Source organism: Rissa tridactyla, chromosome 13, assembly GCF_028500815.1.
Source record: "Rissa tridactyla isolate bRisTri1 chromosome 13, bRisTri1.patW.cur.20221130, whole genome shotgun sequence".
NCBI classification, from domain to species: Eukaryota; Metazoa; Chordata; class Aves; order Charadriiformes; family Laridae; genus Rissa; species Rissa tridactyla.
The window spans coordinates 15,325,934-15,347,908 of NC_071478.1; the positions used below are offsets into that span (position 1 = coordinate 15,325,934).

The window sequence follows — 21,975 nt, forward strand, 5'->3', positions numbered from 1 at the left end:
TTTGCTTTTATGAAAAAGCTTCTTTTAGAAATTAAACGCAGCGTAGTTTTTTTAGTTTTTTCCCCTCTTTCTTGCTATTTCCCTACAGAGTATTACCCAAACTGTGAAGTAGTGTTCATGGGGATGGCAAACATTCATTCTATCCGGAAGAGCTTTCAGTCGCTGCGTTTGCTCTGCACGCAAATGCCGGATCCAGGAAAGTAAGTGGATGTTTGGTGCTTTTTGCCTTTGTTTACGGGTTTCTGCAACTGCATTTTTTTGCTGCTGATCAGTAAACTGAAATTCAGTGGGTTTTCCCTTGGTGACTTTCCTGTGTAATAACACTAAGCTATATTTTTTCATTTCCATGGAATTTGAGCTAAAGGAAGTCATTGGTTTATTATCGTTGAAGTGAAGGTAGAAAATGAGGTCTGGGATTATACTGTAGCCTTCAGGATTGATACTAGAATGTTACTGCTTCCAGGTGGGCTTCTCAGCACTAGCGCTTAGGTACCTGCTATGCCTGGATCTTTAATCTTTACAGCTCGTCTCTCCTTCAGAAAATTCTCCTGCTGTTCCACGTACGTCACGCATTTATCCTGCCATTTCAGGAGATGTGTTTTGTAGCTCTCCGATGCTATGGGATAACTGGCTTCTAACGGCCCATCGTCTTGGGAGCTTCTGAGGCTGGGTCTTCGCTGGGTCACTACAGTTGCACCAGTCCTGTGTCCCCTACCACGTCCCTGTTTTGCATTTGCTACTGAGGGTTTTTCACGCTTTCAAAGCGGATCCAGAATGGCCACCGTTACTAAACTGGATACGTAGAGCTTCACGGGGTAGGAAGTCTTAAGATACCTACAGCCCACCTTGTGAAGCCTGGGAATAGTTGTGATATGGGAGATGTCAAAAGCACCTCAGATTCCACCCTTTCATGGAAGTACAGAGTTGTCAGGGGTGTACGGCAGAGTCCCAAGATATTCCAGTGGCACTGGGATGGAATCCTCAGCTCAGAGGAAGGGAGACAGCAGAGGCTGCTGAAAGTAGTGATTACCCGGAAGCGCTTACGTTGTCCGTTGCTGGTGACGTGTTACATTCTTGTCTGAGGAAATGTTACTTAAGCTTCTTGCAAGTCTTATCCAGCAAAGCACGTAGCAGAGACTGGCTGCTCCTCAGGTGTCCTGCGTGGCTTTGTTTCTTCCAAATCTGGGAAAGTGGTAATGAGCTGTACATAAAAAATGCTCAAGAATGACGTTCGCAGCTTATTAAAATGGGAGCTTTGATTTGAGAAATTCAAAGATCCAAACCTGAAAGCATTCTAAAAGAGCAAAAACCGTCTTCCCTTGTTTTTCTCTAGTTGGTTATCAGCTCTGGAAAGCACCAAATGGCTGCAGCACTTGTCCGTGCTCCTGAAATCCGCGCTACTCGTGGTCCATGCCGTGGACCGAGACCAGCGACCCGTCTTGGTGCACTGCTCGGACGGCTGGGACCGAACCCCCCAGATCGTGGCACTGGCCAAACTGCTGCTAGATCCCTATTACAGGACCACAGAGGTTTGTAAATCATCTGTTGGTGCATGAGGTAGTTACTGAGTTTGGGTTCTTTTTTGGGAAAGTCTGTATATAAATGATTTCATTTTTTGTCCACTACAAAAAGCAGGAGTTTACCAACCGTAGTCCATAGATACAGTTACATATAGGTGTAAATATAGTCTGTAATCCACGAGCAGATTATATTTTCCCCCTTTGATGTAACTGCACAGTCATGGTCTATGCTGCCTGTATTTAGCTTAGGAATATGGAGTACAAAGCGCTACATATTGCGGTTTCCGTTACACCATTGCGGTTTCTCAGCCAACTATTGATACAAAGCCTTTCTCTTGTCTAGATTTCCTAACTAGAAAAAACAGTGTGTTTTTCCAGTTTCGCATTTTCATTGTCCTCTGTCAACTTAGTTATATTTCTTTGGGTTTTTCAGTGTGAATTTGGTGTGTCCCACCCCCCCACCGTCGCTTTTCGGCATTGTGTGATATGTGCTGGCTGGATTCCATCTGCCAGCCCACGCGCAAGATGCCTTTGTTGCCTAGAACAGAAGCGTGTGTCTGAACACTGTGCTCTAAACTGCTGCTTACAGCCTCGCACATGGGAGGACCAGGAGTTGAAACTTGTAGCAATGCCTTTTGGATAAAAAATTGTGGAAACTTCCTCAGGTCCCTTTTCACATGGCTTCTAGAAGTCGCCATCCACCAGGTCAGAGTGTCCTTGGCACAGAACCTCCTCCTGGGCCCTCCTAAGAGTGCTGGCGTTCCCGTTCAAAGCGCAGAGTTCTCTTACACACTCTTTGCCTTTCTTGTCACCACAGCCTCAGAGGAAACCATAAACTGTCCTGTCTATGCAAGGAGCAGAAATGTTTAGGAAAACGAGTCTTCAGCACTGTCACGTTTCAACCCTTTCAGCTATCAGCTGTTATTTTTGCTCTTAATTACAGCCATTTACTTCATACGCACGCTCTACAATTTTTCTTTCTGCTAAGGATCAAAACCTTCCTGACCTGTGATGGGTTTTAGGTCCTGTAAGATGAAGTGTTGCCTTCAGGTGCTCAGCCGAGCGCTGTTTAAAATGCTCTTTGCCCTTTTTGTTTGCATGAGAAATCGTGCAGTTCAACCTCTCAGCAGCCTTATGCCTGTGCTACGTTTGGCACACGCATAGGTGAGCGCGCTCTGAGCGTGGATATCCCGTCGTGGCTGAATTTTTTTGATTTTATGACACAGATCTGCCTGTCATTTCCAAGGGAGAGCTTGAAAATTTCCTCACCTGTCCAAATGTTGGATACCATGATCCAGAGGGTTTTGATCAAGATGAAGTTCGTGCTCACCTGCCTGGCCAAGCCAGGTCTCATATCACAGTCTTCCCTGCCAGTCACCAAGGACTTAACCTGCCTTATTCCCTTTCCCGTTCACGTAGGCTTGGGAATTCATAGCTGTCCTAATTTCGTAGTGCGGCATTTCCAAACACAGAGGTAAAACTGTAAAAATAAGTAACGAGGCCAGTGCTGACGGGAAATGGGAGTGAGCGAGGACACAGTAATAAGGTGATTCCCATGAGTTTTCGAAAACTGAACTGAAGCAAAATAGGAACTTTTCATCTGTGCTTTCATTTCTGCAGGGTTTCCAGGTGCTAGTGGAGACGGAGTGGCTGGATTTTGGCCACAAGTTTGCAGATCGCTGTGGCCATGGTGAGAATTCGGATGACCTAAATGAGCGCTGCCCAGTGTTTTTACAGTGGCTGGACTGCGTCCATCAGCTCCAGAGGCAGTTCCCTTGCTCTTTCGAGTTTAACGAAGCATTCCTTGTGAGTTGTGGCTTGAGAGATTGCTGTTTTATAGACTGCTGCTAACCCAGTACTAACATACGAGAGTGCCCCGAGGGGGTTCTGATTTTCCCATCTACCTGGGATACGCTGCCGCCTGATAGAGGAAAAAAGGGGAAAACTGCCCAGATACAGTAGACAAAAGTGCTGTGTAATTCATGTTCACTCTTAAAACAGAAGCAGGACCCTTGAGGACTTCTTTTAGACTTTCAAAGAAGTAAACAAATGATACGAATTTAATAGTCTCACCTAAGAGGTGCTGAAATAACTCCGGTATAATACATCCCCACAGCATGAAAAAACTCATAGTTACTGGCTATATATTTTGGGTTTGTTTTGACTTGAAGACTCCTCCTCTAAACCCAGCCTCCCCCTTACCTTTCCCTTCATTATTTTTTTTTTTCTGTTTCTTGGCTGAAAATATGTGGGATATATGAGCTGTGCTTATTTTCTTTTGACACGGAGAGCTCTCCTATTAAGAGATCTGGTCAAAATCAGTTCATGAGGCAGGAAAGTAGATCTCTGGGAAAGGGGCAGTCACTGACCGCCGCAGGGCTGGTAATCTGAAGAATAAATGTTTTTATCAAACGTCTGATCCATGAAGAGATTCAAAGCACGTTCCTGTGATTGTGGCTGACTTGAATTACCCCTCGCCAGCTCAGCCGTGGAACCGAGCGACTGCACAGTCCTCGCTTCGCTCCGTTGGGAAATAACATACAGAAGGTTATAACTGGCTTCACGGCACGCTGCTGATCTACAGGAGCTGTGTGTGAACGTGCCCTTATATTCTGGCCTTTTTAGAGTAAACCCCTTAATTTATTAGATTATTGAAGTATTTCTCTTCATTTAACATATGAATAATCCCATAGAAGTCAGTTCTACGCTTGAAGTTAAGTTCATATTAAGCTGTTTTGTCAGGCGGGGACCACAGCATGGAGTGAGTAGTGGTCAGGATGTGTGTGCTGTGTGCCTTTATACCAACGTACAGAAATTAACACTTTTCCCCACCGTTCTCTGCCTTTCCGTGCTGCATTAACCGTTTGTAGCAGGTGTCATGGTTCTCATCTTTGCCTGTCCCGCAGGGCTAGGAGTTTGAGTCAGCAAGACTTTTATACTTGTCTATGGACAAATATTTTGTCTTTATATTTTGTATTTTTTCCCCGAATTTTCTTTTAGTTATGATTTTAAAAGATTCCGCTATGCTTGAATTCTTTTGCAATTAGTTTATCAGGAGGTACGCAAAAAAACGCGTATCGGCCTTTAGGAAGGGGATGTGTTGCCCTGTGAAGGAAGGGTTTGCTGCTTAAACCTGAATGTTGATTCTCACGTGAAGTTGCTCCCTTCTGCCGTATGACAATGTTTGTGTTGGTCTGTGCAGGTGAAACTGGTGCAGCACACCTACTCTTGCCTCTTTGGTACATTCCTGTGCAACAATGCGAAAGAGAGAGGAGAGAAACACACTCAGGAACGGACCTGTTCTGTCTGGTCTTTGCTGCGGGCAGCAAACAAAGCCTTCAAAAACCTGCTCTACTCCTCCCAGTCCGAATCTGTAGGTATCCCTCCTTCCCCGCCGCGCGGGGGGTGTCCCGGTGGGGGCTCCCAGGTATAATGTTCTCAAAAGAGCGTACCTTAAGAAAATACCCCAGCTTGTAGCGGTGGGACATGGCGATGGCTTCACCGTCATCGTGAGTACAGCATAGAGAGGCGTTTCCAGAGCAGTGTGCTCCGCTCTCCTCATCAATGTTCACCTTCGGACACTCGTTTCGGTCTGACGTTTCAAGTCTTGCATGAAGTTTGCTGATATTTGAGGGATGTCAAATGCCACCTCAGAAATTTCTCTGTGCTGGAAATGCGTTTTCTGTAACTAAATATTTTGTTTTATCTTTTGTGAGAGAAACCATTTCAGTGTTTGACAAATAGACCTTTCTAGAGAACTGAGCTGTGTCGGAGGAGTGTCCTAAAATTGCATACAAACCTAGACACTGTGTCTATATTAATCTTAAATCTAACCAGAAAAAGTAACTCAGGTTATTTAGTATATCTTTGTTTCTCTTAAGACTTTCACGTTTTCAGTTTGGCTCTTCCATACGAATAACTCACTGCAGCTTCTGGGAAGGGACTTACCTTTTGTGTATTTGATGAAAGGGCACGGAAGGCACTGAGGGATGCAGCGTGGTGGGCGTGTGAACAGTCACTCATCAAATGGCGTCGTGATTAGGACAGCAAAGGCTTTTATAAATATTGAAACCCTTTTTTGTTCATGAAGGTATCAGATACCACAAACCTAACTGTAAGGACTGTGCAAGCTCTTTGCATATGATAGATGTGGCTTTTAATTGTTCCTTAAAGTAAAATTAAAACTTGGCTTAGTAGGAAAGAGCTGATTGCCTACATTTGTTAGAAAAAGATTAATTTCCCATTCCTGTCAGCCTCTGTGCCTGGCTGTCTCCCCTGGACACCGGCCGTGCAGCCTGGTCCCATTTGTCATTGCCAGCAGCAACCTCCACCAGAGCCCTTCAAGGTTTTCCAGCCCGGCGTTGTCATTGTAGGAGTGGATGTGACAGCTGAAAGCATGAGACATTGCAGATAAATACGGCTCGTGAGGAACTTTTAAAGCTATGGAGGCACCTAAGTTTTCCCCCAAAGTACCAGCAGGTTTCCCGGGAGGAGCTCGGAGCGCTCCTGAAGCAGGCGGTGTGGGCAGGCGGTTCTGTCCTCGGGCTGCCCTTACCTGCCCTGTCCTGCAGCAGAGATGCAGTCGGTGACTTGGCCTCTATTCTCAGGAAATACCGCACTGTAGTGGACTGAGCTAATCAGGGTAATTTGTCCGTATGTGGGAGTTTTGGTAACTTCCTGTCATGTATTCATCTCTTTGTGGTTTTACTTCAGTGTTTAGAAGGTGCCTCTGGGATGCAGCCGCATCTGTTGTAAAACCATACTTGTTTATGAGCAGCATCCGCCAACCCCACAGCCCTCCCTCTGCTCAGTGCCAGCAAAACCTGCCTGTTTCTCCGCCGTTGCCTGCTTTTCCGCAAGAAAGCTGCCTGGGAAAGCAGTGGGATTGATAGAGTGACCCAAGGTGTTTTTAAACTGAAACAGAAAACGTGTTCCACAGTCAAGGAATCCCTTTTAAGAGCAAGCTGCCTCTTCAGCAAAGCATTTCTGCATGTACTTCATTTTTAACATATGAGTGCTTCCATTAAAGACAGGGTTAGCTTTGAATTGAAGCCCTGCTGAAGGAGGTTATTAGTTCAGCTCTCATATGGCATGGGATAATACAAAGTTACAAGGAAATCTCTGCGCTAACAATGGGCCACTGAATTCTTCGGCAGTTTAAATTGCTCAGAAGCGTTATTAAGGTGTAGATTCACACGGAGCACGTTGCAGTAATTCATTCATGAGAAGCTGAAAGCCGGCATTGTTATGCCTCAGCCTCTGAAAGCAAAGATAATTATATATCCGAATGTAGCTGATTAAAAATGCCAGAGCTGCTCGCTAGCCTTCGGAGCGATCTGGAGATCTAGCAAAGCCTCCCAGCTGCGGCCCTGAATAATAAACTACCACGATTTCAGATTTGAAGAGCTCTTTGCATTCTGTTTCTGACCGTGGCGTGTTCTCCCCTCCCAGGTGCTGTACCCGGTGTGCCATGTGCGGAATCTGATGCTCTGGAGCGCTGTTTACCTGCCGTGCTCTTCCCCCTCCACACCCGCTGATGACACCTGCGCCCCGTACCCCGTTCCAGGCTCTAGCCCTGAAGATCAGCCTCTGGGCAGGTGAGCCTAGAGCCCAGAAATCCCGTCCTGTAAAGTAAGATCAACAGAGAATATTGTGGGATATAAAGAGGAGAATACTTGTGGCGGGAGGGAGGTGTTTTGCACAGGGTTGTTTGTGGGACTGTTTGACTGACCTGCCCAAAAGCAGTCTGCCATCCTTTCCATTTTGGAAGCTGTTGAGTTTCAGAGGCGATAGCGTAACAGCGACAAGGTTAGCAAATAGAATTAAGCTCCAAGTATTGCATAGCCTTGTAGAATTCCTTTATATCCTTGTATATATATAAGCTTTCATATGGTTGTCTTGAATTTGAGTTCTTTTTCTTGTGTTGCATAACTATTTCTTCGCTTTTTTGTACGTTGATGCTGAGCACATGTTAATTGGGAGGTGTGACCAGACTGCAAGCGTTTGTGCTTTGTGGTGAAGGGATTATTCTGGGAATGTTTGAAGTCTGATTGAACGTGTTTTCCTGATGGCAAAGAAAGTACTGAAGCAGCTCTGTGCTACAGATGGTCCAAATGTGCTCCTAGCTAATACTTCACAGAAGTCCATTAGTTAGCAGATTGCTACTGTCCTAATTGTGGGGGGAGTTCTTAAACCATAGTAGCTAAGCATTTAAAAAAAAAAAAAGAAAAAAGAAAATCCCCTGACTTTGGATTCTGGTTATTTGTTACCTTTATTAGGTTACCAAAGACAAGATCGTTTGACAATCTGACGACAGCCTGTGATAGCAGCGTGCCTCCAACCAATCGTCGCAGCAGCGACCCCAGCCTCAATGAGAAGTGGCAAGAGCACCGCCGCTCGCTGGAGCTGAGCGGCCTCGGCAGCCCCGGGGACGATGCCTTCGACGGAGACAGCCTGGGCAAACAGGGCAGGGCTCCAGTGGGAGCAGAGCTCTCTGTTGCCGCTGGTGTGGCAGAGGGACAGATGGAGAACATTTTGCAAGAGGCCACTAAAGATGACGTTGGCCTGGAGGAGCACTTAAGGGGTAGCCTGGAGGCAGGAGGGAAAGGGGATGACACTGCCCTGGATAAGGAGAAGAGAACTGAAAATCTACATCTCTGTGAGAAGGCTGAGGCGGATAAAGGTATTGTAACGAACAATCCAGTATCCAATCCACATCCAGTTTCACAAGGTGCTTCTGAGCTTAAAGGACAACAGGATGAGCACGCTGATCTCAGTAACGCTCTCCAGAAGTTACCTCAGGTGAGAGGACTACAGGCGGCTCCTTTGGAGGGCTCGGTAAATAGAGACGCTCAAAAGCATACAGAGGAGGAAGGTGTTAGCAAACTTGAAGGAGAAGCAGAGAGCCTGTCCCACGCAGCGCAGGCCAGCCTTCCCTTACCTCTTACAATCCCGCATGAGGCGAGAACATCCAACATTGAAAGTTCTACGGAAACCTTGACAGAGAATGAAGCAAAGCAAGAGCTCGTCCCAAAGGGCCCTTGCCATAGACCTCACCCGCTCGACAACAGTGCTGACGGACTTTCTCGAACTATTGACAATAGGCCGGAGGGGGAGAGCATGCTAGAACTTCAAAAACTGGGAACAAAAGTACATAGGACTTCTGGTGGCAGCAACACACACATCCCGATGCCTTCCCCTTGTGCCTTGCCTTTAGCTGAATGTAAAGGTGAGATTGTGTGTAACGGAGAGCTGGAGCCCGAGAACAAGATGACGGAGAAGCCTGCGGGGTTTAGTATCACCCAAAAATACCACGCGACGAATGGGCACTGTGTGAATGGAGAGGACGGCCGGATCAAAGCCCCTCTGAGCCGGCAGGTCTCCACAGCTAGCTGTAGCTCTGCGCAGTTTCACTTGAGGAACTTGCACCAAAAATGGATGTTTAGTCCCCTTGGAAAGCAGCAGGCAGCCAGCAGCCCAGACCAACCCGCCAGAAGCCACCTGGACGATGATGGGATGCCCGTCTACACTGACGTTATCCAGCAGCGCCTGCGCCAGATAGAAACTGGCCATCAGCAAGAAGTGGAGACCTTGAAGAAGCAAGTGCAAGAGTTGAAGAGCCGGTTGGAGAGCCAGTTCCTGAATAGCTCCTTGCGTCTCAACGGTGATTATGGAGACGAAGTGGTAAGTGAAATGGTAACTGGGCCACCGCTGGAAACAGCGGGCTAGTTAGTCACGTGCTGGATCTCGCCATGCTGTCAGCTCTTGGTTCATTGGTCAGGTAGTGATGTTTTTTTTTTTGGCCGTGCAGGCTCTTATAAAACTCTCCAGGTCCTTCTGAAGAGGGCAAACGGCTGAGTACACGGCACATGGCAATTAATGATGACTCATGTTTTCACGGTATTTCAGTTTGACCATAAATGTAGCAAAGGTTTGCTTCAAGACGGGCGTTTCACAGTGTACGTACCCGGACATACCTAAACACCTTCATTGGCCTTATTAAAAAAAAAAAACCCAAATGCTTGTTTTACTAATATGGTTAAAGATATTTTTCTGAGGCTGTGAATGTGTCATGGGGACAGGAGCGGAGGACCGATCTCATGGTGCTTTGCACGCTTTGGGTAAGAGCGATGCAGCAGTGGCTGCTCTCTTAACTCAAAACTTCGAGCCGTCCCCTTTTCAGACGGCCGGCCTGCTCCGGGCTCGTTAGCTGGAATAAATTAAGAGCTTTTGTGACAGCCTTATGTCAATGAGGCTTTTTCTCAACAAATGAAGAATTTTAAGGGAGCTTTTAAACTGTGCTTTTACTTGGAAGTGTTTGAAGTCATCGAAGTAGAGACTTAAGTTTGAGATGTGATTCAAATACAGTAACGCTAATTTCTGTAGCAATTAAATGGTCTGTGTACTTGCGGGTGCAAAAGAAATTGCAAAATCAGACGTGAAATAAGAGTAATCCCAAGTTCCAGATCTCAATAGCTAGCAAGTTTTCTTGTATGTCTTGGGCGGGTTTTGAGTTGCTTCCCCCTTATCTGTTTTTTACCTAATTTCTCCTCCTCTTTTGACTCATAAATAATAATAGTACATCAAAAGAAATACAGTCACGGGCCCTACGTTGCTTGAATGTACCCCTGGTTCAGAGAACAAGCAGGAGCCCTGCTCTGTAGAGCCCTTCGCGCACAGAGCAGCTCCGCAGATTGCTGCAAGATTTGGTTTTTGAAAGGCCCAGTGTTCTTAGTTAAATAAAATAAACGAAGAGGGGAGAGCGACTTGGGGGAAGAGGCTGGCCGGGGAGGAGGGGAAGGCTGTGAAGGGGAAGGCGAGGGGACGTAGGAGCCCTGAGACAGAGTCTGTATTTTCCTGTGGCTTTGAAAAACAACAACAACAAAAAAAAAAAACAAACTCAAAAATTATAAGAGGTTTCCAACTTTTGTTTATTGAATGTAATACTGTTCAGAAGTGGCAGAGGTGCTGGATAGTCCCAGGTACATTTGTTGTGAGAAATTCTCAGAGCCTGCTTGGCTGTTCCCATCGGAGACGGCGGCACTGAGTGCTGCTTTGAACATCAATTTCCAATTGGGTATGGCTTCTGGCACTGGCAAAAGCTTGGATTCCTTGGAAAAATTTGGTGATTTGGCTTAATTTATTATACTGCCATTTTTTTTTTTAAGGACCTTCCCAAACTGCAGGGTAGGGCTGGATGTGAGAGCGTGCTGTCCTCTGGAAAATTCACCATTTTTAAGAGTCTGATCTCTACCTTCTGGTTGTGCCTCAGCTTTGAGAGTAAGAGTTTTTCTTCTGGAGCTCCAGAGGTGCCCGTTCCTCAGGCACAGACAGACAGTAACTCAAGATTTCTTGCTATTTTTAACGTATTTCAAGGGCTGGCTGAGTTTTAAGTCAGTTACAATACAACTCTACCTGGCTAGACTATATTAAGAAGAAGCTATTCCCCAAAAATCTATGCGTGGAATATATACGACTCAAATTCTGAGTTTTCCCATGAGTGATTTGGCTTGTATTTTCCAGAATTTTTGCTGGCAAAAGGATATATGTATTACTATTAGTAATTTTAAAAGTGAAACAACCTCGGAAAGGAAATGCGGCCGTGAAATTGGAGCCACAGACAGCAGCTTTTTTGGTTAATCACCCAAAGTGTTGCCAGAACTCGGTGCTTAACGCAGCAGAAAACAGATTTTAAAATCCATTTTACCTCCCGTCATCCGGAGGGTCAGCACCTGACCTCCTGGGGTTTTTTTTGCATGGCTTGGGTGGGCTTTTTTTGCACTTGGCTGCACAAACCGCTTCAGCGTGTGGCATTTATAGTCCCATTCCAAAAGGTGCGGTTGCCTTTGCTGCCGCCTGTGCGCTGTGGGTAGGTGACATCTGTAGGTTGCGACATTCGCCCTCAGCGGGAGGTACCCCGCGACTGTGTCCGGTTTTTATTTGTGTGGAAGTAGGAATCTGGGAAGGTTCTGTTCAGCTGTGTTTGTTTGCCAACAGACTTCCATACCCGACTCGGAAAGCAATCTGGATCAGAACTGCTTGTCTCGCTGCAGCACAGAGATTTTCTCTGAAGCCAGCTGGGAGCAGGTGGATAAACAGGACACAGAGGTACAGACTAAAGCCCTGTAAATCGTTCATTCTTCCGGTAGGATGGGATGTTCCTAATTCAAATGATCCCTACAGCCTTTGGTCACGCGCCACTTCTTGTGAACTATCTTCCTTGCGTTTCGCTTGTCTCTCATACTTTAAATATCAGTACCTGTGCCTATGAGCCCTCTGCTGCCTTTGAGAAGCCGTGGAAGGGACCGTAGCTAAAGGAGCCTTAGGTGCACACATGCTTGATGAATATTCTTGGCCTGGATACTTCTAAAGCACAGGAAAAAAACCCAAGGAATTGGACTTTTCGACTTAATTTCTGTTTGTCTGAGGGGAATTTAGTGTGTCTGTTCTCAAAGGGAAGGTTTCTGTCGCCTCTCTTCAATTGTTGCCAACGCTGAGTTTGTGCTCTTAGAACAAGCACTGAATTTGTGAGCTCAAATGAGACGGGTTTGTTTCTAATGGATTGTCCTCTCCTTGATAAATGTGTCTTTTCTTTCTCCCAGGTGACGCGATGGCTTCCGGACCACCTGGCGGCACACTGCTATGGCTGTGACAGTACCTTCTGGCTCGCCAGTCGGAAGCACCACTGCAGGTAACCTGTGCTTCGGCAGAGCACAGAGGGAGGGAAGCACACCTTGAAATGTCCCCTCTCCTCTTAAACCAGGAAAGGGCTTTCTTTGACACACAGTCCCTTTCTGAGGGACCGATGGCAGAGTTTTAGGGTAGGACCGTACCCGCTCCTGGAGGAATCGAGCACTTTGGCAGAACAGGGCAGTTTCTCCCGTTGGGTTCCAGTTCCTGCAGAGTACGTTTTTCAAAAGCCACATTTGGTATCTGCTCCACCCCAGCCTAAACAGATCCTGCCTGCCTTCCTCAAACTGCATTTTTGGAGGCAGCTGCCTGTTTAGCTTATTAAGAGGGTGTAAATCATAAAGATTCCTGCTTTGTCATCTCTGCGTTCAGTAATTCAATACTGCAACTACATGAATACCATCTTCTTCCCATTACTGGTTGCGAAGCTGCTCCTTTCCTTCTCTGACCATTCTTCCCTTTTCATTAAATTGCTCCTGTAAGAGAACCTGCAAAGGACACCTATGTGAAATAAAAGTTTTCTGGATTATTCTCTGCCAAACATATTGCCAGCAGAGGCTACAACAGCTAATGCAGGCAGCGGGGGCTTAATGAAGAACAGGTGGCAGAGGCCTTTTGATTAGATCATACTCTAGTAAAGTCAGAGAAGCTCAGATTTCCAAGTTCTACTTCAAATAAATCCCTATTCCTGATTTCTGGACACGAGAAAACGATTACAAGAGCTGTCACTTAACCAAATGGCAGTTATCACATTGTGATGCTTCGCTGCTTTTTGAAGTCGTAGAGAATTATAAACGTCTTCCCTGGTTTGTGTCCCGTTTTGTATTTTGCTCCATTTAGTCTCGTAAAGATAAACAAACCCAGGGAAGAAGGAATAGAAGTTGAAAGGCTTTGATTTTTTTTTTTTTCATGTCCACTGTTTTTGTGCAAATTTGTCTTAAGGCTTCAGATGAAGAGTATGATTACGAAGCACGCGGTTGTACACATCTGAAGGGGTTTATAAGAGCTGAAATGGGGTTTTTCTTCTTGCGGTACCTGCTGTGGAGGCACCCATTCAGCACTCCTGAGGCCGACTGGCATTTGCCACCTCCCTGAGCTGGGCTTTGGGGTGCTCCTAGCGCATGGATGCACCCAGGACACCCCAGCACCAGGAGGAGTTCGCGTTGACTCAGGGTTTCACGTTTGGTTGCCAGTTTCCCTCTAGTCTCTTTGTTTCTTCAGCTTTCAAATGTCTGACCTGGGTTGCCCAGGCTGCCCACGTAAGCTCTGGTTGTCTATGGCAGAGACCAGTAAGGAATGGCAACCAGCAAGAAAACCGCGGTGTTCCCATAGCACACAGGTTCAAACCCCCAGTGGTCAGCGGCAGCCGCTCCACGGCTTACCCGGGAGTGAGAATGAGTTGAAACCCATGTGCTGTAAGGCCTTGAGCGGGATAAAAATAGGCAGCTTCCTTCATTTCTGCCATTCTCTTCTTTCCCTCGTCCCCCTCTGAGCTCTTTCTCCCCTCCTTGCAGGGACGTTGAACGTGTTGATCAGATCTGGTGAGCATTTGCAACAGCCTCTGTCTGTTGTCTGTCTGCGTTTTCTTGGTAACTTGGCCAGACTAACTCGGGCTCTTCCCCCCTCGGTGTCTTTCACTTGCCTAGAAGTCACCAGCAGCCCACTGTGCGTGGGCAGCACGAGCCGCTGGGTGTTACGGCCACCCAGACAGGCCTCTCCTCGCAGAAGGGCCTTTAGGACTTGGCTTTTGGTAGCTGAAACTGGGGTGCGGATCACGCTAACGCTCACCGTCGGTGATGTCGCGTGTTTGGGTAACGGAGAATGCTGCACTTCTCACTGAGAGGAGACGGGCCTTCCGGTGTAGCCATGTGCATTGATTATTTTTTTTTTCTTTTCCCTTTTTGCCTTATTTTGGGGAGAGGTCCGCACGTTATCAAACAATTCCAGTATCGGTCTGCAGCCTGTTGACAAACAAACTGCCGCTTATTTTAGAAGGGCTGAAAATACTGGGGCAATAAAAGGTAACGCAGAGCTGGTGGAGGGTTAGTGTCACCCCGAAAATGGATAAATATCCACGATAGAGGTATCGATAGTATGATTTTAACACTCACCCTTCCTCAAAGGAGTGAGATCGCTCTCCCAGCCTGTTTTTTAACATCTCTCTGTAATCTCCCAAGCGAAGCAGAGGACCACCAGGATAGCAAGAATAAGTTGTTCGGAGCTTTCCGAAGCTCGGGGGAGAGCAGTCACAGAACACTGTTATCTATCACAGAAGGATAAAACAACAAAACCCCCCCCAAGCATGCGTTAGGGAGCTGGTGAGCTACAACAAACACATGCTTGTCTTAATCCCTCTGCTTCTTTTTTGACCCCAGCCGTCGACAGCGAGCGGCTGCTGGATGACGGTTCTTTGAGCAGCAGAGACGTGGGATGTCGGAGCTGCTTTTCTGCGGGGCGTTTCTGCAGAAAACGCTCCCGCTGCTTTTTCTGATAGTCATTTTGAACAGGGCCCTCGAAAAGACGAGAGAAGCGCCGCAGAAAGGCGAGCCGTTGTCAGGCTCCCAGCGCTAGGGTTACCGCTTTGAGACCAGGAGCCGCGGTGCGGAGCTGGGAAAATGAGCCCAGTGAAGTGAGAAATGGGATTTCTTTGCTGACTCTTTCCCCGTCAGTGACCAGCATCTGGAAATCTTGTCTCTTGGCAAGGAAGGATTAATCAAAGCTGCTGGGTGTAGGCAGAATTCTCCGTCAGCCTCTTGGCAGCAGCAGATCTTTTCTAGCACAGAACAATAATGGCACAGAATCCCAATGCCAAAGAGTTAACGAAGAGGGCGGCAGGCATGGAGGAGGGAAACTTGCAAACGCGGGTCCCCGGAGTGCTGTTCTCAGGGCGTTTGGAGGCCAGGGCGCTGCAGTGCTCGCCGGGCTGGCTTGAGCAGCAGCAGCTTTTGAAGGGGGGCTGCGAGAAGAGAAGGTAATTCTTTTGCAAGATTTAAATTTTATCCCTGCCTCCCGTGAGGTGCATGTGCCAGCGTGCCTCCACCAGCTGCCAGCTGACAAGAATGCGTATGAGACTGCTCACCCTGCCGCAGCGTTACTGCCGTGTCTGAGCATGAAATACCTGCCTGCCCTGCTCCTGGCTTTGCATGATCCCTGGTGACGCAGTTGACGTTAACGCAGAAGCGTGGGACTGCCGGGAACGCCGCAAAAGGGACCGCGCTCCTGGGGCAGTGGGAGGATGGCATCAACAGAAACTGGGTTTAATATTTTTTTTTTTTTTCACCTGTCCCATGCTTAAACCTTGCAGCAGCGCACTTGAAAGGAAGAGAAGCGAATGTCTCTGTGCTGGTGCCCACCGGCACGCGTTTGTAGAAGAGTAAAGGAGCAGAGACTCCTCCTGGGAGTGCAGTTGCCAGTCTGTAACACCAGGCTGGGTCAGCGGGGCGAGCAGGGGCCGGAGCACAACGCTGCCCGCATCGTTGCGGAGCAAGGCCCCTTGTTTGCTCTCCCTTAGCCCCTCCTGTGTCCCCAGGGTGGCAGTGACAGCGGTGAGCAGCACCTTGCCCGAGCTCCTCGGCAGGACACGGGGAGAAGAGAGCTCAGCCCTGGGTCACGGAGGGGGACGTTACCTCCAGCGTGAGATGAGACAGTGCTGTGCCGTAATGTGTGACGAGCTGTAGTTCTGTGCTGCCGTTTGCTCTGTGCTCCCTTTCTGGTGGCCCTTCCCGAGAGCTCTGCTCCGGCTGCAGCAGCCAGTGGCGCAGGGCACGGGCGTTGGAATCTTTGCACCCATCCCGGTCCGCGGGGAGCAGCGACTGCAGTCCCCGGGGCTGAGCCCCTCCCAACGCACCAAACAGGGTAATAGTAGAACTCAGGTAACTTTGTCAAACTGCTTCTGATCTTTTTCTTTTCCATTTCTCCTCTGTTCCCCATGCAAGGAATTGTGGAAACGTGTTCTGCTCCAGTTGCTGTAACCAGAAGGTGCCCGTTCCTAGTCAGCAGCTCTTTGAACCCAGCAGAGTCTGCAAATCCTGCTACAGCAGCTTGCACCCGAGCAGTTCCAGCCTGGATCTCGAACTGGACAAACCCATCACTGCCACGTCGAATTGAAGTCCCAGCCTCCACGCAGCGGGGGAGCAGCCGGTGCCGACTCTTCCCCCGCTCCCAGACAGGCGGATTCTCGGTGGGCCGAGGCTGGGAGGACGTGGGAGCCGTGCACTTTGGAGGTTGGGGCGTGGAACGCCGCTCGGCGGGACAGAGCTGGAGGACGTACCGCTGGATCCTGGGATTCTCCTTTTCCAGCTATTCCCCCTTTCCTTTCGGTCCTATCTGTGTGTATGTGTCTATGCGTGTGTGTGTATATATATAATATATATATATATGTTCGTTTGTTTGCTGGAAGATTGGGGAAGTGGGAAGGGAGCTGGCGCCAGAACCAGATTTCCCGTTGGCATTTAAGTGTCCCACTGCTGAACTGTTGCAGACAGACGATTTTGCGGAGGAAAGGAGAAGAGGGGACTCGGTCCAGCCAGTGCGCGGAGCGTGAATTCCTGTAGCGTCGGCGCTAGTGCTTTCAATCACTCCTCTCACTTCCAAACAAAGACACTGCTGTTTGGGAACCTGTTGCTGCTAGAAGAAATGGGAATCTCCTTCCCAAGAGAGCACTCTCCCCCTCTGTTCTTAGAGTGGGCTTTAGTTATCCTCGCTGCGGGATAGGGGGAATTGGGCTGGGATTTCCGTGCTGGGCGGTTCTGTCCCTGCACACACACAATCGAGGTGTTCCGTTGCCATCGGGCCCCTCCGCGGTGGCTCCCGGTGGGAAAGACCTGGAGAAGGCTGGGAAAGGGAAGTGGGCGCTTGTTAGCGAGAGGCGAGAAGGGGATGGAACAGGCCGCCCAGCTGAGGGGCTTTACCCTGGCGCCGCTCTCTGAAGCCATCTAAATGCAATTCATTATTTAAAATCGAGTGGGAAAGTAGAAGACCTTGGACTTGTGTCCCTGCCCCGCCTGTGGGATGGTTCGCTGGACACGGAGCTACTTCTGGAGCGGTGCGCTTGGCACGGCTCGCACACACAGGCCGTTGCGCCGGTGTCGAGACTCGCACTTTAATGAGACGATCCAAACCAACGAACGAGCAACTGCGATCCGCCGGTGTTCTCGCTGGGCTCGGCCCGTGAGCCGTGCGCCGGTGCTTGTCGTACTCCCGGGATGTCCCCTCCTTTTCCAGTCTGCGTTTGGTGTACTCCGGATAGGAAAAACCTGCCCGAGGATTTTATAAAGACCTACAACACATCATGGCTTCCCCTTCTTCCTTCTGTCCCAATCCCAGTCGCTTTTAAGGTCACCTCATTAAAGTGTGAATCTCTTGCAAATGGGGTTTGTAATGAGCGTTAGGTACTCGTCCCCGTTTCCTTTCGATAGAGGCTGCTTAGTGCGCTTTGGCGAGGAGGAGATGGAGCTCCCGCGTCACGGCGCGTCGCCTGGACGAAGTTACAACTTCTCGCGTGATGCTCTCAAGAACAAAAATCCTGCTGGAGTGTTGGAGAGTTTTAAACGCAAAAGCTCAAAATGTAAGAACCCTTGGGAAAAGGAGCGCTTCCCTTCCCCGGAATGTCAGAATCGCGTGATCCAAAGCGAGTATCCCACAGAGAAAACCATCTCGGAATATTTGTTAGGTCTGATGGGGAAAAGAAATGTCAAGGTGTTTTATTTTTTGGCTTTGAGCTTCCCCCGCCCTTTGCAGGGACTGTTAGCGCTGCTGCGGCGTAAGCTGAAGATTCCCAAAACAGAACTGAATGTCCAGGAGGCCGGTTCAGCGGAGCAGCCCGTCTCCTTACGGGAAGGGCTCCGGTAACAGAGCATCTTGGCTTCTCCCCGGCTACGGGCTTTGAAACGTTTTTCAAACCATCGGGAGGGAAGAGCAAAGCGAACGATGGGGTTCTTCAGTCGAGTTGTACCTGGAGGTCTTTGTTCCTAAAGCCGCGCGGCGACTGGCCGCGATAGAACCGTAGCCATCGCTGTTCCCGGTGCGGCGGAGGCGGCCGGAGCGGGGAAAGGACGGTGCACGGCCCCCGACTCTGGCTGTCCCGCGGCGGGGGGGGGGCCATTAGAGGTGTGACGTGGGGGGCCGGGGGTAGTTTGCGCACTGACGTCGTGTGGGCCTGTGGTGCGAATAGACACTCGAAAACTTAAGCCTGAGATTCTGCAGTTGCTAATGACAGGTGCCAAGAGGTTCTGATATGGGTTTTCGGGGTCTGTGATGTACAGTGTGAATAAATGCTTGCAGCTCTTAGTCTTTTTTTGATCGATGAAGCACTTTTTTTATTAATATTATTTTTCTTTGTATGTAAAGGAGGAACCAGTATCTCTCCATAGCTGTATATATAACCCTTCTCTCCTCAAGAGAGTAAAGTGCTCCTATATTTTTCATTTTTGTCAAAGCGAGAAGTAAATACTTTAGAATTGTTAAATATATAAATAAAAGTGAATAAAGTTTAGACTTTTGCATGGGAGCATTTGCTAACACACTTTCTAATTTTTTATTTTTCTTCCCTGTCCTTCGTAGGGGATGTATTTGCGGTTCAGCGGAAGCACCAAGGCCTTTGAGAAGGGAGGCTGCCGCAGCCGCCTCTCGCTTTCTTTCCCACTCTGTGGCTTTGCAAGGAACAACATCCTGTTGCTCCCAAACTTGGAAGAAAAAATATTAAGCTTGGTTTTCCTGGTGCGAGAGTCCCAGGGAGGGGGAAAAAAGACACAAACGGTGCGCGGCACCGAGTCCCGTGGGTGCCATCGGCACCGCGGCTGGAGAGCTCCGAGGAGTCTCACCGGCCTCGGCACCTCCTTTTTCTTTTCCCCCGTCACCGACCATCGTATTTCAAAGCGTCGATCCCACGGCGTTAACCCAACCGTAGGGGCGGCCCAGGGACCTCGCCCTGCGTTGGGTGATGTTTGGCAGAGGAAGCTCGCTGTCTCCCGGCCCCTGCAGCGAGCAGGCGCCGGTGCTCGCCCCGGCCGGAGCTCGGGGCCGGCTTCTCGTTTGCACACTTTCTGCCTTATTCTCGATGCTGGATGGTGGAGCCCAGGCTCTTCGGGAACAAACCAAACTCACTCAGGGTTAATCTCTTTTCATCTTGCCCCAGAAGGTGAAAAACCCAACTGCTGTTTGTCCTGCGAAAGTCTCCTCCCGCGCAAGGGTGCGATCATTCTCATCCGCTTGCTGGTTTGGGCCGCTCGGCTGCACGCTCTCCCCTCGCGTACGCTCCCGCTCCCTCCCTTCTTTCTTTTCTTACGGATTTGAAACGGAGAGAGAGGATTTGCCCAGAGTTTGCAGGGGGACAGGCCTGTTCTAATCGCAAGACGTTGTGCACAATCGCTTTATGATCTCGCGGTATTTATTTAATCGAAGAAAAGCGCAGGTTCTGGGCAGAGCTGTGATCGCCGCCGGGGGTGGTTATTGACAGCTTCAAGAATAAAAAAGAGCGGGCGTAATGGTTTGCGCTATTAAGGACGTGCAAAAGGAAGAGCAGGGTTTCAGTTATACACCAGAATTGGATTTTGTAGAGCTCTTGTCATCCTTGAGTTCCTTCTGAGCGCTCTCTCAGTAACTCCTCCCTCTGCGGTGCGGCGCCCGTGGACATGGTGTGCACGCCGGGGCTCCCGGCCCCGCAGGCCGTGGTGTCTGCTCCGCTTCCGAAAGGCTGCACGGAGCCGCGCCGGGCTCCTCTGCTGTCCTCCAGCCGGGCAGCTGGAGAAGCGTTTAACTCCCACCCGGCGTGAAACTCTTGTTGTGCGGAACGGCTTCAAGTCAGGGGCATCGGCGGCCCGGCGGCTCTGCTGGGGGAGCGCACGGCTGGCGTCAGGCAGAAGCTCGTTTCTTCCTAACGAACGTCCTGTCCTCTTTTCTTGTCCCAGCTCTCCAACAGCACGAGGGCCCGAAGGCAAAGCGGCGCCGCTGTCGCAATACGCAGCTCTGGCGCTGCCTTACAGGCTGTCCACCAGGCTCCTCGCGCACGGGCGACGTGAGCGGCTTCTCGGGAGCCTCGCAGGTCGGGGTAGTGGCCGCGGAAGGAGCCGGTCTCTGAGACCTCCGGGTCCCTCTGGTCCCTGGACAGGCCAGCGGCCGGCCCGGCCCCTCCTTCCCGCTGGAGGTGGCACGAGTGCGGCAGCGCGGTGGCGCAGGAGCCGTCCCGCAGCAGGTAGTTGATCACCGCTTCATTAATTGTACGGGTGAGGTGCGGTGGCGGCAGCGCGCAGGGTGGGGAACCCCAAGGCTGTGTGCGTGGTGGTGCAGGGCGAGGAGGTGTCGGGAACCGCTCTGCGGCCCCGGGAGCGACGGTCGGTGTGGGAACGGAGGTTTTGAGCCGTTCTGAGGCCGCAAAGGGCAAGGAAAGCCCCAGCGCAGGAAAGCTGAGCAGATTCAGAGCGCGTTTAACAGACGGGTGTGCAGGTGCTTTATGGCTATTGTGTAATTGTCCCTCTAACAGAGCCTGCGTTGCTCAGCTCCGAGAAAACCCTCTCCAGGGCCAGCAGATGGTGTTCCGCTGGGCCGTGCTGGGAGCAGCGCAGCCAGGGCCAAGCGCAGGGCAGGCTCCAGCTTTTGCTCGGGCGCAGGACGGGGGTCAGGGGTGATCTGGAGCCACCCTCAGCTGGATCCCATCGCCGGCATCGCTCGGAGCCAGCTCCTGAGCTCCACGGAATTACCTTTCTTGATTAAAAAGCAAAAGCAGCGATTTCGGATGTTTTGAGCGGAGCGAGGAAGGGGAGCGATGCAGCCCCTGCCCGTGCAGCGGCGCAGGTTGCGCTGCCGGCAGCTGCGTTTGCTCCGGGTGGTTTTTCCTCGGAGGGACGGCAGCGCTTCTCCTGGGACGGCTCGGTGCCATCGCGGCCAGACAGGCAGCGCAGGGCTGGGGACGCTGCCCAGCCCCGGCAGCCGCACGCTTCTTTTTTAACAATTCAGCTCAGTTTTTTGATAAAGAAGGAATCCACTGGCGTTGGAGCGAGGAGGCAGAAGGAGAAACAGCCGCGTCTGGACCAGCGTCTGCCCCACTGTCCCCACGCCGGATCCGCTGCCAGTCCTGGGCGGGGGAATAACCAATTCCCAGCCCATTTTCCCCACACACCACCGGCATCGCAGCTCAGATCGGTGCATTTCAGGATTTGAGGTCACCCATATTCTTTGGACTTATCAAATTTTTTAAGTGCTGCTAAAGTTTTATCTTCCTATTTAACAAATATGGTTTTTTAAACCGATTTCCCGTAGTTACGTTATGAGATGATTTTTACCTTGCAGTGGCAACAGGTGATGCATTTGATTGTACATTTTTTTGGGGGGGGGGGTGGAATTTGTATTAAAATGACATCCGATTCTTGATTAATTACTTCAAGAACATTTAAATGTTTTAAAACACGCAAACCTTTGAGCGCAGAGAGCTGTTTAGCAGCAGTATAAAGTGTTAGACCCTAGTGCTTATTTGTTTGTAACAGCATTTATTCTGCTGTAGCCTCAGAGTGACTATTTAGATCTTAATAAATTTGTCATTTTCCTACACGGTGACAATTTTACAGTCCCTTGTGTTTTCTGTATCAGTGCCTTTGCAGGGCTCCCAGTTTACGGGGCTTATTTTTAGGCAAATTAGAGCTCGTATATTAGGAAAAAGTAATTAAGAGTGTTCAAAAACATGTAAAATTCCTAGGAAGAGGAGCCGAGAGGTCCCAGCGGGGCAGCCACCGGCTGCTTGCCGAGCCCCGTGCGTCGGAGCCGAGCCCTGGGC

The 21,975-nt window shown here is 49.6% G+C and overlaps 1 protein-coding gene across 12 annotated transcripts in view; it reads left to right on the plus strand.

The window, feature by feature from the left end:
- MTMR3 (myotubularin related protein 3) overlaps positions 1–21,761 on the plus strand; it is an 87,887-nt gene extending 66,126 nt beyond the window's left edge. For 8 of the 12 annotated variants that reach the window (XM_054219765.1, XM_054219767.1, XM_054219766.1 and 5 more), the window contains 10 exons: positions 89–200; positions 1,334–1,529; positions 3,141–3,326; positions 4,723–4,893; positions 6,972–7,117; positions 7,799–9,203; positions 11,517–11,627; positions 12,122–12,210; positions 13,724–13,750; positions 16,145–21,761. In XM_054219765.1, the coding sequence (XP_054075740.1) occupies positions 89–200; positions 1,334–1,529; positions 3,141–3,326; positions 4,723–4,893; positions 6,972–7,117; positions 7,799–9,203; positions 11,517–11,627; positions 12,122–12,210; positions 13,724–13,750; positions 16,145–16,316 (2,615 nt within the window). In that variant the 3' untranslated portion in view covers positions 16,317–21,761. Of the gene's footprint in view, positions 1–88; positions 201–1,333; positions 1,530–3,140; positions 3,327–4,722; positions 4,894–6,971; positions 7,118–7,798; positions 9,204–9,330; positions 9,479–11,516; positions 11,630–12,121; positions 12,211–13,723; positions 13,751–16,144 lie in introns of those variants that run through there. The other 4 variants (XM_054219774.1, XM_054219773.1, XR_008469181.1 and 1 more) reach the window with 4 other exon arrangements.
- The last annotated feature ends 214 nt before the right edge of the window (positions 21,762–21,975 follow it).